This window comes from Astatotilapia calliptera, chromosome 15 (assembly GCF_900246225.1).
Source record: "Astatotilapia calliptera chromosome 15, fAstCal1.2, whole genome shotgun sequence".
Taxonomy (NCBI): Eukaryota; Metazoa; Chordata; class Actinopteri; order Cichliformes; family Cichlidae; genus Astatotilapia; species Astatotilapia calliptera.
Window position 1 is genome coordinate 12,061,406 of NC_039316.1, and position 19,440 is coordinate 12,080,845.

Consider the following 19,440-nt stretch of genomic DNA (forward strand, 5'->3'; position numbering starts at 1 on the left):
CGAGGTTAATTTGAGTGTAAAACTGCAACATGTTGTTTTACTGTCATTCTAAAAGGTTAATGAGTAGGCACATTTGAGGGTGGTATACTCTTACCTGACAATTTGTGATTACACTTTGCTAGGACCCCTGTTTACCTTTAGAACTACCCTAATTCTTTCTGGCATAGATGCAACAAACTGCTGAAAACCTTCCTCTAAAGTCTTGCTCCATGTTGACATGATAACATTACACAGTTGCCGCAGAATTGTTAGTTGCACAACCATGTTGGACCATTCCACCATCCCACGATGCTCTACTGGATTGAGATTGAATGCAAACTCATTGTCAATACTCTAGTAGCCTGTGGTAGGCAAACAATCCTCAGCTGGTGTGAAGGGGCCCACCACCTGAACACTTCATACAAAGCAGGATGATTTTTCCAATCTTTCCAATTTTGGTTAGCGCACGTGAGCTGTAGCCTCGGTTTCCTGCTCTTAGTTGTGTATTGGCTCATAATCTTTTATACTAAGTTATGTTCCTGATGTGTTGTCCATCAAATTCAAACTGAGCTCATATTTTTCTTAAATGGTACTATTTCTAAGTCAAACATTTCATATGTCGTCTGTGTTCAATTGTGGATAAAATGTGTGGTTTATGGTATTTTAATATCACTGAATTCTGTTTTTATGTACACAACAACCCAACTTGTGGAGAAATTATAGTATATTTTATTAATTTTAATATTTATCATGAAAATATATCAGGATTAAGGTTAAAGACAGTAAATCTTTAGTTATTGTGTTACATTTGACAGAAAATGCAAGATATTTCTATCTGCTTTGACTCTTCTCTGTATTTCAGTTATGTCATTATGACTCATGCCGGATCAACAACATACTATCACTACAGTATCAGAGGGGATTTTTCTGAGTGGCTCTAAAGCAATGAAGTGTCTCCTTCCAACTAAAAACTGTAAGAGTACAGATATCATTCACGCCATGATCTCATTCTTAAATCATATGTGTTAATTTTTAATGACTTATATACATATATCTCCCATGTTTGTTTACTGCTTTGTGGTTTTTAGTATTATTACTTTATACCTATTAACTAAATGTCCAGCACTGCCATTTCCCTCTTTCATCCACTAAACATCTGGTTCAAACGTATTAATCAGAGGTAATATGTTCACACTGGTTTTGATGAACTAAGGCGAGCACTTAAACCTGTTGAACCTTATTGATTTGGTAAGTTCTCCTTGTTTTCGGAGCTCAGCAGAAGATCAGTATCTCAGACTGAACTTTGACTTGAGCCCAAATGAAACAGGAGACAAACATCTTTTTTATATTTATTTAGGAAACTTGCTTTATTTTTAAAGTGATCATTTCATATTTCTTCCATCCATCCATCCATCGTCATCCGCTTTATCCGGGGCCGGGTCGCGGGGGCAGCAGCCTAAGCAAAGAGGCCCAGACCTCCCTCTCCCCAGCCACCTCCTCCAGCTTATCCGGGGGAATACCAAGGCGTTCCCAGGCCAGCCGAGAGATATAATCTCTCCACCGTGTCCTGGGTCTGCCCCGGGGCCTCCTCCCGGTGGGACATGCCTGGAACACCTCACCCAGGAGGCGCCCAGGGGCATCCTTGTCAGATGCCCGAACCACCTCAGCTGGCTCCTTTCGATGTGGAGCAGCAGCTGCTCTACTCTGAGCCCCTCCCGGATGGCCGAACTTCTCACCCTATCTCTAAGGGAGAGGCCAGCCACCCTTCGGAGGAAGCTCATTTCTGCCGCTTGTATCCGCGATCTCGTTCTTTCGGTCACTACCCACAGCTCGTGGCCGTAGGTGAGGGTAGGGACGTAGATCGACCGGTAAATTGAGAGCTTCGCTTTTACACTCAGCTCCCTCTTCACCACGACGGACCGGTGCAGCGTCTGCATTACTGCAGCTGCAGCCCCAATCCGTCTGTCGATCTCCGGCTCCCTTCTCCCATCACTCGCGAACAAGACCCCGAGATACTTGAACTCCTCCACTTGGGGCAGGAACTCATCCCCGACCCGAAGTGAGCACTCCACCCTTTTCCGGCTGAGAACCATGGCCTCAGATTTGGAGGTGCTGATCCTCATTCCCGCTGCTTCACACTCGGCTGCGAACCCTTCCAGTGCGAGCTGGAGGCCCTCACCCGATGAAGCCAACAGAACCACATCATCCGCAAAAATCAGAGATGAGATTCTGAGGCCACCAAAGCGAAAGCCCTCCGCCACTTGGCTGCGCCTAGAAATCCTGTCCATAAAAATTATGAACAGAACCGGAGACAAAGGGCAGCCCTGGCGGAGCCCATCACCCACCGGGAACGAGTCCGACTTCATATTTCTTTTCCTGATCAAATATTTAACCATAATACTGCGAGTGATTAAAGTACATAAAAAAGCCAAGTAAAAAGGTTCAATGCATATTTCATATTACTCTTTTAAATAGCCCACATTTTTTCCATTAAACTAACTAATGATTGGTCACCTCATATCATCTTGTTCACTGCAACTGGCCTGTTGCTAAATTAGATGATCTGCTGTGTGGTAACTTGACTTTAGTCCAAAGATAGACTGGTAAAAAAAAGATTTTACAATTTTTGTTATTATAAAGGTTTCTCCTTTTCCTCTGACATTAAAATGGAATCATTAATAGCAGAGGCAAAAGAAACAGACATGTTAACAGGAGGTGTTGGTGAAAGGGCTTAAATAGCGTTTTTAGTATTAGTCCCAAAAATTCACCATTTTCTCCTATATTCCCATAAGTCCACATAGTCCATATAGTCTACATACTGTACTGTAACCCCTTTGCACAGTGCTGATGTTACTCTTGTGCAACATCAGCTAGTCTTCTTGTGTCTGATCGACTTATCTTGAGTTCATTTCTCCTGTGAGCCTTATCTAGAAGATTTCACAGGCTTTTCTTAGGAGGTGAAAGGTTAGCCATAAATACTGAGACACCACTGCTGAGATTTATTTGCATCCAGTCTGGTTCCCACTGGGAGTGACTAAAGCTCCAGGGGGCTCTGGCCTACAGGAAGCTATGAAACCTTGCCATAGTTACATCTTTCACCCTGTTATTCTGAATGCACCACAGCAAATGAGAAATCAAAGGGCAGGTTTATGGGTTACTGGACCTTTAGCGATCTGAGAGGCACTGGTTATCATTCATTTAGCAGCTTCTGCACTTTACTACTTCAGGCCATTTGTCATATTATAATAATTATATTGCATAGTGCACATTGCAGTATAAGTCATTTCAGTCAAATTAGAATTAGCTAAAACTAAACTCTTCTTATTTTGTGAATAAACAGTTTAAAAAGCCACAGTTGAGGTTTAAGGCTATTACAAGACTACAAGAGTCTAGGGTGGATCCTAAAATGATGTTACACCCAAATGCAAGACATAACTATTGGAGTTGGGCTGAATATTTCCTGTTCAGGAAGATATGGTTTGAGTTTTCCATTCAGGTATTTCAAGGTTTCATTTTAATTTTATTCTATAAGTGAAATTACTCATTATAATCACTTTCACTATGTATTTTTTCCCTGGATGTCCAAGTGCCACCCTAGAGATCCCTGCAGATGCACTGCACTTCTGATGACTGGTTAGGCCCATTAGAGTCCTATCTACCATGTGCATGTCATAAAGCACCTAATGCTTTGAGACGTGCTTTAATATATGCTGATAACAAACTTTAAGCAGGAGCACACTAGCAGCAGGCGATATAGGTTCACATGCTTGAGTCATCTATGAGGCAAAGGTGAGCGTATGTGAAGGCGTTCGCATACTTGCAGTACATCATAGTGCCACAATTGTGTTATAAGCTATATTTTGAATCGTATGAACGTTCATGCAGTCATAAGTTTGAAACAAAGAAATAATACTCAGAAAAACTTTATTAATCCCAAAGGAAATTCTGTAAAATCAAAACTGAAACCTTTCTCGGTTTGAACTGATTGCCTCTTAGAATAATGGCACACAGCGTTGAAATGAAAGTCAATAAAATCCTGATACTACCAAATGTTTTTGTGACCTGAGCTTTGAATGCAACATACAAACAAAGTTATTGATCCATGAGGATTAGTACTTACACAACACTGATGATGGTTATTAAAAATGTTAGCTAGCAAGAGTATATTAATGTTGTAATAAAATAGAATGATATATGATAACACATAAACATTAGTATTATCCTAGTACCACAAAATCTATGTTGTACTGCACTATATTACTTACTAACACATAAAGTAGTACAGCACTAAATAATAAATTATCTGCTAGATACAAATTGTCAGGGGGAGGGGGGGGGTGTTTTTTGTTTTTTTAACAATAAGCATTAGCATTAGCATTCTATATTAATGACCTCAGGATGATCTCAAACCAGAAATAATAAAACAACAGTCATTTAGAATAATCACTGGCCACCCCCACCCAGTGCTGACAGACAGTCTTTTTACCTTTGACCTGCCACAAGGACTGCTCAGACTTTGGAACCAGGGCAACACATTTGCAAGTCCCTGCAATCACATACAGTATGTCTTGAAAGCTATAAAAGCCAAAAGGCGAAAGCACAAGAATTAGTCTTCAGAGAAAGAGGGGGACTCTTCTTACCTTAAGGCTTCCAGGAGCTCAACCCATGATGTTGGGTTACAAGCTCTGCCTTGTGCTGTTTCTGGGCACATGCACACTAGCCCGTGAGTACAATATTTTTTTCCATTTAAAGGCAGTGGATTTTTAAAACTTAGACCTGTATGTGAATTAAATCTGTTTGTTTAAAAATATGTAACGAATGCTTTTTTTTAGCTTTGTGAAAAGTTGGCAACTTGCTCTGAAATGGAACACATATTTTACAAATTTGAGACGATGATATTTGATACTGTTTATGTCTCTTACGTTTTTAAAATAGAGCAAAACAAATGTGTAGCTATTTAATTAGACTTCGACATGTAAAAATTTACAGTAAATATTGTTAGTTTGTGTTAAGTGTTAAGCAAGGCACTGACAAATAAAATTACTATGTTTTTTTTATTAGTAGTATTTATTACTGTATTTAACATGTAGCTTAAACATTCACCAAACAAAAATCCCCGGTTTCCCCTCGGGTTGGAGACTCAAATTCCTTAGGGCTTGCATAAGACAGCGTATTTGGCATAAAATCTGCCAAATCAAATGCGCAGAGACTCACGCTTGGAATAAGAGAGCGGCCAAATGTGGCATAATTACTGTATTCAATCATTTGCAATTGTGTTGTTGCACTGTAATGGCAGCTTGTGCGTTTGTTTGGGGGTTTTTTGTTTTTCAGAGCAAGATGTTGGAAGTGTTGAGGAACCATCTCCAGCCTGCTTTTGTGAGTGTCTTTGTTGTCATTGTTTAAAAGTAAATATTTTACAATGTGTAATTTAATATTATAAAACGGGAAAATCAAAATGGGAAGCTTGAAATATTTAATTTCCATTATACCTAGAACGTATATAGAGAACTACGCATTAAATATTTGGCTTCAGTTCCATAAGTCCTGGATGTAAAACTTTGGTTTGAGTGGAGCTAGCCTTGAAGTTTTTATTTTAGTTTAGCATTTGATAAACTGGCTGTTGTTGTTCTAACTATTGCTGTAAATGCTTTAAATACTTTTCAGTGGCCAAAAGATACAGGCACTTCAGAAGATTTGTGTATGACTACGAAGCTGAGACCTTTAACACTGTGAATGGAGCTACAGACAATAAAAGCGGCCCCAAAGTCTCCTGCACAGTAAGTCTTCGAGCTTAGATCATTGCTGAGGAAAAATAACAGCAATCTCATGACCCTGAATGTAAAACAAGAAGTCCAAACAAACTGTTTATTCTGCTGCACAGGTTGAGGTTGATGTGCCCCAGACCTGTAGCTTCATCCTCCGCACAACAGACTGCTCTCTGAGCGAGGTTGTTGGCGTTGACGATGAGGGGAATCCACTGTATCGTCCTGCTGCTGGAGCTGAGGCTTTCAAAGCTGCCATGGAGAAGTGAGTCATCTTGTTTGTAGGAAAGATTTATGTATTTTGTTAATTGCTCTCAGAAATTAGGATCCAGGGTAACTGAGGAAATCAAAGAGTGACCTGAATGGCAGGCTGTAAATGATGATCTGTCCACGTCAACAGAAACACTCTAAAGATCACAGTTGAAGGACAGACAGATGTCAGGCTGTACCCTGAGGACAATGAGCCCGTCAACATCCTCAACATCAAGAGAGGAATTGTCTCAGCTCTCATGGTGCCTGTGATGGAAGAGGAGAAGAACAATGAAATGGTAGCTCCCCTCACTTGTTTATTACTTGATTTTTTCTTTTTTGGGAAAATTTTCATAGCTTCATAGTTGGCAATTAAATCACACCAAGTAGAGCCTGATTCAGTTTGTTGTTTAGTCATGCATAGATAAGTTGCACAAGGTGCAGATAAGCTGGCCCAGTCAAAGGAGATAAATACACTGTTGTAACAGCATGTTCCAACAATGACAATTTTCAGCAACAGGTCAAAGTCCTAGATAACTTTATCTTGTTATTGACAAGCGCTGCTCTCATAATGGAGGTAATCTTTAAGAATGATTGATTACCTGATTTAAGAGATAAGTTAAAGGAAGGAATGCACGTCCATAGGTCCAGTTCTTACAGCTTGAATATTGAATTGTTTTGAACATCCTAATCATTTCCAGCCCACCGTGCACGGAGTGTGCTCCACCGACTTCACCGTCAACAACAAACAGGACATTGCTACTGATGTGACAGTCAGCAGGGATCTGTCCAGATGTGACTGGTTCACTGCCCGCAGACAGGACACCAGTCCCCTGGCTCTCGTCTCTGGGATGGTAAGAGTTCAACAAAAATCTGACACTGCCATCACAAACTCAGGCCAAGAGTCAAAATATCAGCACTCAATCATCAGGAAAAAAATATGGTCTGATTGCATTATTAAATGAACCCAAGCTATATTTCCATAGTATAAAACCACAAAGCAAACATCCATCCCTTTTTTCTTCCAACGTCAAGCCACAAAGTACATCTACATTTCCCAGCATTCTACATTCTCCAAACTTCTGACAAAACATTAATTTTTATTTATTTATTTATTTATTGCCTGTCAGAAATACGGCCTGTCCAAGCTGATCAGGAGCACTCAGAGCTGTAACTACAGGTTTGACAACCAGAAGAAACACATGACCAGTGGAACCTGCACAGAGAAACACATCTTCCTGCCCTTGTCCCATGAGTAAGTTTTATTTTGACTTTTTGTATATTTTTCATGAATAATTTTGTGAATTCTCTTTGAAATCTAACGCACATTTGGGGATTTCTCTCTTCTGAAAAAAGAAACCAATATGGAATTTCTGCTATGGTGAAGCAGACTGTGACTCTGAGAGCGACTGCCAAGATCAATGACAGAATCTTTGATCACAGTGAGTGCTTCTGTTGTGTGAAAACAAATTTAGTAAAAAATAGGGGGGAAAAAACAATATAAATATTTTACGTGTGTCTCTAACATCCAGATTCTAATAGATTTTCCACTGCTTGTGATTTATTTCTGTACAGATGAGGACAATGTCAGGTACTTGCCCATGGATGTTGTTGACGACAAATCCCCAGTGCAAACCATGGATGCTGTCGCTGCCACGATGCAGAAGCTGAACTCTCTGTCAGAGACCAACGAGGGCGAGAAGCGCGCCGGCCTTTTCCGCCAGCTGGTGTCAGAGTTTCGTGGCCTGAAGGGGGACACCCTGAACTCGGCTATTGTTGAGATGACAGACATTTCACCCTCTCTGACGTGGCAAGCTCTGGCTCAGTGTGGTACACCAGAATGCACTAGCGCCATGCTCAAGCTTCTCAGGACCTTTCATGAAGATGCTGTTGAGGTTGATGCTGTTGTCTACGCCCTGGGGCTGCTGCCCAACCCTTCACAGCAGATGGTGAAAGACTTGTTGGCAATGGCTCAGTACAAGCAGAGCAAACCCATCATGTATGCTTTGAGCAATGCAGCCAGGAAGTAAGTGAACATAAATATATGACATTCTGAAGGACGCTCTCCTCGATGCAGTAACACTGAATTGTGGTACCTGTTGTAAATTAATACATAATCCCTAATGTCTGTCTTTTCCTCTAGACTGTATAAATCTGAGGGAGTCACTCCAGAGATCACAGCTGTCTACAACTATATTGCTTCTCTTCTGGGTGCAGATTGCGCTGGTGACAAAGACCTGACTTTCCTGACTTTAAGGGTAGGTAACAAGACGTGAATAAGACTACATTTTCATTCAAGAAACTTTATTATATCAAGACAATACAGAGGGGAAAAAACACATGATCCCACATTTCCTGAGGACAAAGATAGAAAAGTTTTAAAGGGAACATTTAATTGCATGATTTATGATTTGCTTTCATATTCTGTCCAGGTTGTTGGCAACATGGGAGACGCAATGGAGGCCACCGATCCTGCTATTAAGACCACCCTGCTCAAGTGCATGAGACAGCCCGCAACCACTTTGTCCGTGCAGCTGGCCGCCATCCAGGCTTTCAGGCGCATGTCTGTGACAGATGAGGTAACTAACCACATTCCTCTTCTACATGAGGAGTCTCCTTGCTTCCCGGTTTTATAGTGGAGACAAACTGCAGCTACAAAGACCATTAAGTCACTGTTTTTTCAAATTGTTTTCCTGTCCAGATTCGTGCCAACCTCCAGAGGGTCAGCCAGTATCCCAAGGGCGCTGTGCAGAAACGTCTGGCAGCTTATCTGATACTGATGAGAAACCCCGAGGACAGCGACATTGAGGTGGTGAAGAAGCTGCTTAACCAAGAGCAGAACGAGCAGATCAGGGCTTTTGTGTCCTCCCACATCTACAACATCATTTCCTCAACTGATTCAGAGACCAAAAAGTAAGAATGAAGCATTTTTCAGCTTAATGTGTTGTTCTATACTAATATAGCGCCGATTTGGGCACCCATCTATTTACACTCAGCTAATAGTTTTACTTTTAATCTTCACTCCAGGCTTGGGGAGAAAATAATGGATGCCCTGCAGGACACAGAAGTTTCTACACACAGCGACTACACCACAAAATCTCGCAACTATGAGCTGGGAATGGCACATGAGAGCATGGCGGCCAAAATTCAAGGCAATGTCATTTTCGATCCTAGCAGCACGTTGCCAAGAGAAGTCTTGCTGGAAACTACCCTGAATGCTTTTGGTTACAGCATGGATATTTGGGAGGTATGTACAGTGCTTCTCACGCACAATTATTTATGCCATTTTTACACCTTTAACGCTGAACTTTATTCATGGGGATTCATTTTATTTGATGGGACCTAACCCCAACAACTCCTGGTTCATTTTTGTATTCATATTATTAAATTCTTTTTGGCAGGTTGGCATGGAAGGAAAAGGCTTTGAGCCAACCATTGAGGCTCTGTTTGGCAAGAATGGATTCTTCCCTGACACAGTGTCCAAGGCTCTGTACTGGGCTGAAGAACAGATGTCACCAAAGATCAAGGAAGTTCTGGAGAAATGGGTTGCTCCACTGAAAATAGAGGGGCAAAAGGTATATCACTCGCATAACTGTTTCTGTTAAACACTCTTATTCTTAATGAACGTATCATTGTCACTCACACCAACGTATCTAACATATTGGTCCCTTTTTCTTAAGGCTCCTGAAAACCTTGCAACAGAAATTGTCCGCAACCTCAACAAGCTGGTAAAAGACCTGCAGAACCGAGAGTCCCCAGAGGCCATGGCCTACCTGAGGCTAATGGGAGCTGAGCTTGGCTACATCAAGAGCAATGAACTGAAGTCTATTGCTGAAAATGCAATGATGTATGCAAACATTTTCATGAGGATAGTACCTACAAAGGTAGTGTTCTGCAGTCATTAATATAGTGTCTATATAGATTTATTTTTATTTGCAGCTGAAAAACTCTATTTGTTAACTGTATTTCTCCCTGTCAGGTCATGTCTAACCTGATTTCAAGCACTCGCAATGAGATTTTTGCCCATTACATCTTCATGGACAACAAATTCATGATGTCAACAGCATCTGGCTTGCCTCTGACATTTGCTCTGTCTGGCACCTTTGCTCCTGGTGCAAAAGGAGGTCTTCGCATGACTCCAAACATGGTAAGGTTTCCATCTACTGTATTTAACCTGTGTTTAGCACCATACTAAAACAGCAATTGTTATTACAATGTTGCTGTTTTAATTGTTTGTTTCTGTGACATGTACGTAGAATTCTCAGTCATATTAATCCTGACTGTTGGTCATTTTTTCCCCACACACTTCAATTTTTCTGTGATCCCCTTTGTTTCCAGGAGCTGGTGTTCATGCCCGCAATTGGAATTGAGTTCATGACTCAGATGGGAATCCATGTGCCTGAATTTGTTGTCTCTTCAGTTGAGATGCACACCAACATGTACCATGAGAGCTCTTTCAATGCCAAGATCACCATGGAGCAAAACCAGGTCAAACTTTCCATCCCTGCTCCACAGGGCACCATGAAATTCTTAAGAATCAGGTAAAAAAAAAATCTGATAACTTACTTTGTGTAATACAAGTAAATGGTATTAATTGATATTGATTATTCAATCAATATCATATAAATATTAATTATAAAGAACACTACCAACAGGGAGCGTATTGCATTTCATATATTCTGTGTTTTTAATAATGTTGTTAGAAGTTGTAAAGTAATTTTGCTGTTCTTTGTTTGAAATAGCAACAAAGTTATGATTGTGGGTGCTGGACACGCTACAGTGATCCCACACAGACTAGCCGACTCCAGCTGCAGCCCTCTCTTCTCTGGAGTCAAATACTGCACAAAAACACTTCATGGTGACGCTCCTGGCAAAACGGCTGCTCCTTACTTCCCTCTGAACGGAGAGACTGAGTAAGATGTCCTTTAAAAAGTCAGGTTTTGCTTTGTTTCTTTGTTAAATAAGAAATGGAAATGCCTTAAATATGATCATGTAACATATTTCCATTTAATGCTAAATATTGTTTAGTATATTGTGGTACAGTTGAAAAGAAGATGGTTAAATACAGATAAGAATAGGTCAAGATGAAAAGATTTTAGCTCATCTCAGATGGTGGTTTTAGCTGGATATATGCACATGAGATTATAGATTTTATTGCTGCACAGTACCAAATTGCATTAGAAGAAATAAAAATGTACTAAAGACTTTATTTTTACCCAAGGTTTGCTCTGGACATTGAGCCTACTAAAGAGGTCTCTGAGTACACAGCCAGTATCATCTATGGCGAAGAAAAGGACGGACACCGCAAGGTTAATTCTGTGAAGATGACCCTGAGAGCCGAAGGTATGAATATTGCTTTTTTTTAATCAAGAATTTTATTACATGTGCTGCCTCTTTCTTTTCTTTTTCTTTTTTTGAGTTATACAGATAAGTGATTAACCTTTTTCTGACTCTGTGACGTCAGGTGCTCAGCCTACTGAGGCTACAGTCACCATGACATACAACAGGAACAGAAATGTCTTCAGCACTCAGATCAACATACCTGACTTTGATGTTGAGGCGGGCGTCAAGCTCGGCATGACAGATAGCAATGCCGGAGGCAAATCTATTACCCTCGAGATCTCCAACAAGAACGTGCCTCAACTCACTCTGACTGGCCGTGCCAAGTGAGTAAACCCAGCAAAATATTTTCCTAAACTGTTCTGTTACTTTACTATAATTCCACTGACCTCATTGCAGAAATTAACTGCTTTTTTTATTATTAATTATAGGCTTCAGGCTATGACTGATGGCATGCTGCAGCTTCAGCTGTTAGTCCCCTCACTCAGGACAGATGCCACAGTCACTGCTACCATGAGCAAAGCCGACGGACTCACCATGGAGATCAGAAGTGATGTCAAGCTCCCAGAGATCTCCTCCATTCAGGCAGTCACCTTCAAATATGGTAATTTTGCTCAAGAAGAGTGGCAATGGAGCTCAAAGAATGGTCATGTCAGGCACAGTTTAAAACACTGTCTTTTTACTGTCACAGGTGAAGAGCAGGCTGAGGTTCAGCTGATGTCCAACATGAATGCTGAAACAAAAGTCCCAGTGCATTACACTAAGGTCGTCCAGGCCTGGCTGAGGAAGACTGCAGAGGATGTTATGGACCAGCGGGTTATCGAGACTGATATGAAACTACGACACATCCTCAACAAAGGAATTGAGGTAAAAAGAATTTTATACTAACTGAATGTTTATTTCGTAGTTTTTAGTCTGTCCAGACTGAATCATAAGAAATATGATGTGTTTTAATCAGGCCAGCAATATCTGGATGGACAAAGTCTCAGCTGATTGTCCCTATATGGCGAGACTGAGGAACAGCTTAGCTATGATGGAAATGCCATCTGTGCCTGAAAACCTGTTCATGAACCTGTAAGTGAAGCAAAAACATTAACTAGTATCTTCACAATTGTTATTATAATAAAAAAAAACACCTTTCAAACCTTATACTGAATAAATACAACATTTTAACAAGTTCCCTACTCTCACCATTTCAACAGTGAAAGCACACTGATATACCAGTTCAACCAGGACCGTCTAACTATCACCATCCCAGTTCCTTTTGGGGGCAAATCATCTGAGGAGCTGAGGATACCTCAAATGGTCACCACTCCACACATTTCCATGCCGAAGTTGGGCATAGATTTTGCCTCACGAGGAATCCAAATCCCAACTTTTAACATCCCATCTGACTATGATCTCACCCTGCCTCTGATGGGCATGGTGGAAATGGCTGCCAAGGTCGACACCAACTATTATAAGTGGGAGGCAACAGCGTCTGCTGGTAACAACACTGCAGAGTCTCCTAACTATGTGGCCAAATTCAACATTGTGGCTGACAGTCCAATCAAATTCCTCTCATTTTCAGCTGAGGGTAATTCTTTATTCTTTATTCTTATAAACTATACATTTGTTATTGAACAGTGCAGAAAAAACATAGACGCTGAGACGAATTGTTAATTTTTTTTATTTGTCTGTTCTAAAGGAGCAACCAAAATCACTGACACAGAAGTGGAAACTATGGAATTCACTCTTGATGGTTCCCTGAAACACATGCTGATCACCACAGGTTTTAATGTTCAGGAAACCATTGCAGTCACAGACAGTTTGATGTCAACTGGCCGCTACAACGTGCATGCTGTTGCCCCTGTGGGTCTGGACACCTCCCTGACTATTACTACCCAGATGACCCTTGACTCTAAAAAGTTTTTTGGAAATGTTAACACAAATGGAAGTGTCACTGTTGGACCCATGACCGCTTCCACCACCTATCTCTACACCTTCTCGGTCGACCCAGCGAAGAAAGAAGCAATAATGCAGAGTTCACTGAATGTGAAGTCTGAAGACCTGAAGCTTGAAAACAAGATGAAGGCATCATATGCAGAGGAAGAGCTTCTGTTTGACTCTAACACTAAAGTGAACAGCGACCCCATTGTGCACAACACCAAAATTAACCTTAGGTACAAGGATCTCAAGTTTACCATCCAGTCCAGCTCTGAGACACAGGCTGACGAGAGGATGCTTCGGAGCCAGATAGATTTTGCTGCCTCTAGAGGACAGGCCAGTCTCAGAATAGAGAATCTAGCCGATGATACAAGCAACCGTATCTACTCACTGCTTACCGGTTCCCTTAATCCCTCTGGCATGGAGGTCAACACTGAGGCCTCCATGAACATCTTTTCAAGCATCGCCTCTCACAAGGCCGCCTTTTCCCTGAACACCAATGGCCTGACCACCAGCTGTACAACAACCGCCCAGCACAGTCCATTCACATTTGAGAATATTTTCCATGGTACAGTTGACACTTCAAGTGCCACCATGTCTCTCACAACAAAAGGAGGCATTAAAGAAAACAAAGCAGAGCTCACCATTGGAGGCAAGATTGCAACCACAGAAGTCTACTTTAACAGCAACTTTGAGGCTAACCTCTTTGATATTAACAGCAGGAACAGAGTGAACTTCAGAGTGAATGAAGATGGCTTGACTCTCTCTAACAACATGGTTGGATCTTTCAAGGAGATGAGGACTGAAAACACAAATGCACTGTCTCTTACACTGAGATCTTTTACCCTGCAGTCCAAGACTGACAACTTGCTTGACAGCAGCAACTCTTACAAGCATGACATCACAGTCAACATGGGCCGTTCTTCTGCCTCAGTTATTGTGAAAAATGACCTGAAGATAATGGAGGTTAGCTTCGTGAATGATGCCCAGTTCAAGGCAGAGCCCTACAACCTGGAGCTGACTGGAACAGTGATGGGAGCTTTCTCAGAGGAAGAGCTCAGACACACCTATGAAATCAAGTTTATTGACATGGTCCTGTCTGCAAAGTATAACACCAACGGTAAACTCCTGGGAACTCAAATGACGCATACCACTGATATCGAGGTTGCTGGCCTGACCATGAAGTTCAACAATGTGGCTAACTTCAACTCCCCATCTCTTCATCTGGACAGCAAAGTTGCAACTGTGGCTGCACCCTTCACCCTGAACATTGATTCCATTTTCAATTCAAATGGTGCAGTGAATCTGTATGGAAAGCAGAGTGGCGAATTATACAGCAAATTCCTCCTGAGAGCACAACCCATGTTTTTCACACAGTCATTTGAGTACAGAGCTTCAACCACACATGAACTAGACGGCAGACCAACCATTACAACAAATATGGACAACAAGTTCAGCAGCATGCTGAACCTCCAAGAGCAAAGTGTCGCACTGAAGGTGACATCTAAAGTAAATGAGCACGCCTTTGAACAGGAAATGAGTGCCTACAACAATGCAGAAAGAATGGGTGTTGAAATGGCAGGAGCAGTCTCCACTCTCTTCTTCAGTGAGTCCAGTCAAAATTATGCCATCTCTGGATTTGTGAAATATGACAAGAGCAGTGACAGTCACTCTCTCCAGATCCCATTTATTGAGCATCTGCCTGCATTCATTGAAAAGATGAAGAGCACAGTGGTGGTACTGATGGACAACAGCATTGAGATGCTAAAAGACATCAACAACAGGTATGAGATCAGTGCCAAGTTCCAGCTCAAGGTGGCAGAACTAAAGGAGGCCATTAACAACTTTGACTTCAACCTGTTTGTCCAAGACCTGAGAAAATTCATCAGCTCAATGGAAAACTACATCACCAACCTGACACCCAAGCTCCCAACTGAAAAAGTTATGAACATACTGAAATCTATCAAAGACACCATAATGGTTTGGATGAAGAAACATGACATTGAAAACAAGTTCCAAGTGATTTATACCAAAATTGAAGAGATTCTCTCCAGCTTTGAAGTTGAAAAAACGATTGGAGCCTTCATGGATGAGATTGTTAAAATGATGAAGCAGTATCAGGTCAGAGAAAAGATTCAGCGTGCATTTGATGCTCTCAGGTCAATTGACATTCAGCCTGTGATGAAAAACATAATGGTACCTGTTCAGGAGCTGTTGAATGAGCTATATGCCTTTGACTTCAAACAGCTAATTGATGACACGAGTGACTATTTCATCAGAATGATCCAGAAAGTAAGGTCCTTTGATTATGACACCCTCACCATGGAGCTGAAAGAGAAAGTGGCAGAAATGAGCAAGATCCCCTGCTTTGGAAAACTTTATGGAGAGTTTAGAGTTATTTCACCTCATTATAAACTCACAACCACTGCTGACCTGGAGAACACCACAACAATTTCTGATACACCAGAGTTCAAAATGAACCTCATCTCAAAGACTACATCTACTTTGCGAATCCTTGACTTCACTGTGGAAGCCAGTGCACATTTATCTGTGCCCAAGATGAGTCATGTGTCCATCTCTGAGCTCATCAAGGTTGATCAGTCGTCTTTTGAACTTGACCACAAGGGTCAAATGACCTTCTATGGTCTGACAGCTGAAGCTTCTGCTGATACTATTGCAGCAGCAAAAACTGAGCTCTACTCTGCAACCCTTGTTAACAATGCAGTCTTCAACATGGAAAATGGAATTTCAACCACCGTAGTCACTACGTACGTACATGGCATCAACATGCCTGCCCTTAACATCTTTAGTGAAATGGAGATTAAAGAAAATGTAGTTTTCCTGCTTAAAGATGGCTCCATCCAACTGACCTTTAACAATGTGGCCAGAGAAAAATATGCAATTCGGGACTTCTCAGATGAGGCACGCCACAAGAGCGACTTGTCAGTGGTCATGGATTTCCATAAAGCCAAAGTGAGTTTCACTGGAACAACAGACAGCAACTTTGTGAAAACGAATCAGAATGTTGGTGCTGAAATATGCATTTTCAGCCACGTAGTTGTTGATGCCAAGGCTGAGACTGAAACACCTTTCATTAAAAACAGCGTTGCAGAACTCAAGTTCGAGGCAAAGGTTGAAGACATGAAAATTGATTTCTCTGCCTCTCACAGTGCACAGCTGGTTGGTCAGGTTGAAGGAACTCTCTCAAACTCAGCCCTTGCTCTGGTCACACCTAATGAGCTTAAGCTTGATACCAAGAACACAGCAAATACCAAAATTGCCCTTCCATTAAAGCTGTCTGGAAAGATAGATCTCCAGAATGACATTGCTTTCACCGTGAACACCGAAGTGCAGCAGGCTAGTTGGACAGGTCTGGCTAGATTCAACCAGTACAAATACTCCCATTACTTTGCTGTGGACAACAGAGAAACAGAAATTAACCTGTATTCCCAAATCAAAGGAGATGCCAATCTTGATGTATTGAAGCAGCCTATCACCATTCCTGAATTTACCTTGCCATTTGTTGACATGAAGACACCAAAAGTGGAGGACTACTCACTGTGGGAAGACACTGGTCTGGGCAATCTACTAATCACAACAGAGCAAACATTTGATATGAGCTCCAAGCTGAAGTACACTAAGAACCATGAGTTGATCGCCATTAACATCAATATGGATCCAGTCATCAATGCGTTTAACACCAATTTCAAGACACTGCACAAGAAAATGATGAATGGCAAGGATAAGGCTGCTGCCATACTCGCTACATCATATGACAAAGCAAAGGAAGAGTATGAAAAATATAGCACTGAGTTGCCTAAAACTATTACTGTCCCTGCCTATAAGGTTCCCATGATGAACATTGAGACATCAACATTCACAATTCCCCTGCCTGACTTCACCCTCATCACAATGCCCACTCTGCGTGTGCCCTCTGCCCTGCGCAAGGTAACTCTTCCAAAAATCACCCTGCCCAAAATTCAGAGCATCAAGATCCCAGTTATGGGTGATATGACCTATGAGATCTCCATGAAGACACCAATGATCACTCTCAAGACTAACGCAAGCATCCTAAAGCAGGACAGCATCGCCATCAAACTAGATGCTTCTTCAACATCTGAATTTGAGATCCTGAATGGAATGATTGAGGGCAACACCAATGTGAACGTGATGGGTGGATTTAAAATGGCCTCTCTCCTCAATGTGAAACATTCAATGCTAGAGGGACATCATGACAGCACCATCTTCTTAACTACTGAAAATGTAGCTATCGCCATCACAAACACAGCAAAGGTCAACATTCTTGACCTGACCATGGAAATCTATGAGGAGATTACTGGAAATCCAGAAGAAGGCCTTATTGTCTCAGTTTCCAATCCATCTGCAGGACTCATTGCAGTTCAGATGCAGGCTAAGCGACCGGCACAAGTGAAAGCAAGACTCTATGGTCGTTACCCGGTAAGATGATAGTCTACTATCGATGCACTTTCTAATAAAAGCTGATTTTTTTCCAACCTAAATGATGTATTATTTAAATAATTAACTTATTGGTTTTTATGTGTCCTGTTTAGTCTGAGCCATCCACAGACATTGATATCTTGGGTCTGAAGATGTCTGTGATCAACTCTGAGAAGCTGAACCTTCAAACAACCTGGAATATGGAAATACCATACGAGATGATGCTCGGAGCGAAGAAACAGGTGCCTGCGGTCATGGAAATAGTGTCTGAATCTGCTGTCATAACATACAAGGCGGTCAACAAACAAGTTAGAAGACTCGAAGGTTCCTTTGCACAGGCTAAAAAGCAGGGTAATGTGATGTTCAAGAGGGCTATTAACAGTCTTGAATCAGTAAAATCTTGCAAGATTGTGACCACTGTCACAGATAATACTGTTTTAATCCTCGAAAACTACCAGAAGAAAGTTGAAAAGTTCCTTGATGCTGTTGTTAAATTTCTGAGAGCGACTAGGTTCCAGATTCCTGGCTATAAAGAGAAGCTGTCTGGGCTTGAGGTCTATCAGAAATGTACTGCTTTTGTTGCTGATGTATCTGAAGAAGCAATCCATAAGATTCCAGAGTACCTTTCTTCCATGTTTGCAACGGCACTTGATTATTTCCAAGCCACTGAATTCACCTTCCCAGGTTCTAATCGCATCGTCAGTGGAAAGGAAATTCTTGACGATATGTTGGTAGCTTTAAAGAAAATCCAGGACCAAGTGGTTGTTACTGTGAGAAAATTTAGAGATATCCGGCTGGAGGACATTGTAAAGAAATTATCAGCAATCATGCAGTTTACCATCCAACAGAGTGAGAAGCTTCTCCAAACTCTGAAATCCCAGAATCTGGAGACACTTTCTGACTTTGTGAGTACTGCATACAACGATGCCATGAACTCTCCTGTTATGGCTGGCGTTATCAAGCCGGTTGAAGAGGTCTGCAGAGTTGTAATGGAATATCTAAAAGCTGTGACTGCTAAACTCCAAAATATTTTGGCTGACATATCTAGTAAACAACTCACAGCTGACATCCAGTCCTGGATTAATTCAATGGTGAAAGGCATTAATACTCTGCACAACAATGCCATTACATCCCTGAAGGAAAAAAGCAAAAATGTTGAAAAATATGTTAGAGTAAGTGACCAAAAAGTAGAGGTTGACATCCCTTTGCCATTTGTTGCCAAATTCAACTAAGCAACCATAGCTAACAATGATATAGGATATAGTGTCTGTATTGACTTTCTGTGTTTTGTAACCAACGGTGTAATAGTGAATCTATTTTCATAACAGCAAACCAAACTGAGCAATAAAAATTATGCCTGTATAATGTTTGTTCCTTTGTTTATTATTTCACAACAGACGCCCAGTGCTCCCTTTGTGTCTTGTACTATTTAAAACAAAAGCCCTGTCTGGGTATCAATAAATACAGTTTGTACTGCATTCATGTCTGTGCATTCTTTACATAAAGTTTACCTTGACTGGTTAAAAAGATTGGAAGCTAATGGACTATAAATATTTCTTCATGTAGTTTTATGTTTTCCTGTACAGATTTAAAACAATAAAAAGCTTACTCCCTAAAGATCACAGCAATACACCCTTGCTAGTAATTTTTATCCTCTGGTCTAATTTTAGATCGGACACAAATAGTTTCTGTGATACACACACACACACACACACACACACACACA

At 41.2% G+C, this 19,440-nt stretch overlaps 1 protein-coding gene across 1 annotated transcript; it reads left to right on the forward strand.

Moving 5' to 3' along the window:
* The first annotated feature begins 4,508 nt into the window (after positions 1-4,508).
* Positions 4,509-19,192, forward strand: LOC113037402 (apolipoprotein B-100-like). Its single transcript, XM_026194422.1, has 26 exons — positions 4,509-4,702; positions 5,311-5,355; positions 5,644-5,756; positions 5,861-6,006; positions 6,142-6,289; positions 6,692-6,844; positions 7,121-7,245; positions 7,347-7,432; positions 7,566-8,016; positions 8,134-8,248; positions 8,423-8,569; positions 8,692-8,903; positions 9,018-9,237; positions 9,392-9,565; positions 9,671-9,874; positions 9,970-10,137; positions 10,329-10,531; positions 10,733-10,903; positions 11,212-11,333; positions 11,455-11,656; positions 11,762-11,934; positions 12,022-12,197; positions 12,289-12,404; positions 12,533-12,906; positions 13,018-17,714; positions 17,828-19,192. The coding sequence occupies exons 1-26, from the start codon at positions 4,645-4,647 to the stop codon at positions 18,944-18,946; spliced, it is 9,918 nt and encodes a 3,305-aa protein (XP_026050207.1). The 5' UTR covers positions 4,509-4,644; the 3' UTR covers positions 18,947-19,192.
* Positions 19,193-19,440: the final 248 nt, after the last annotated feature.

Coding starts and splice junctions, on each gene's coding strand:
- LOC113037402 (XM_026194422.1), top strand. CDS start 4,645: ATGATGTTGGGTTACAAGCTCTGCCTTGTGCTGTTTCTGGGCACATGC. Junction 5,356..5,643: donor ACCATCTCCAGCCTGCTTTT/GTGAGTGTCTTT, acceptor AATACTTTTCAG/TGGCCAAAAGATACAGGCAC. Junction 8,904..9,017: donor ACTGATTCAGAGACCAAAAA/GTAAGAATGAAG, acceptor TCTTCACTCCAG/GCTTGGGGAGAAAATAATGG.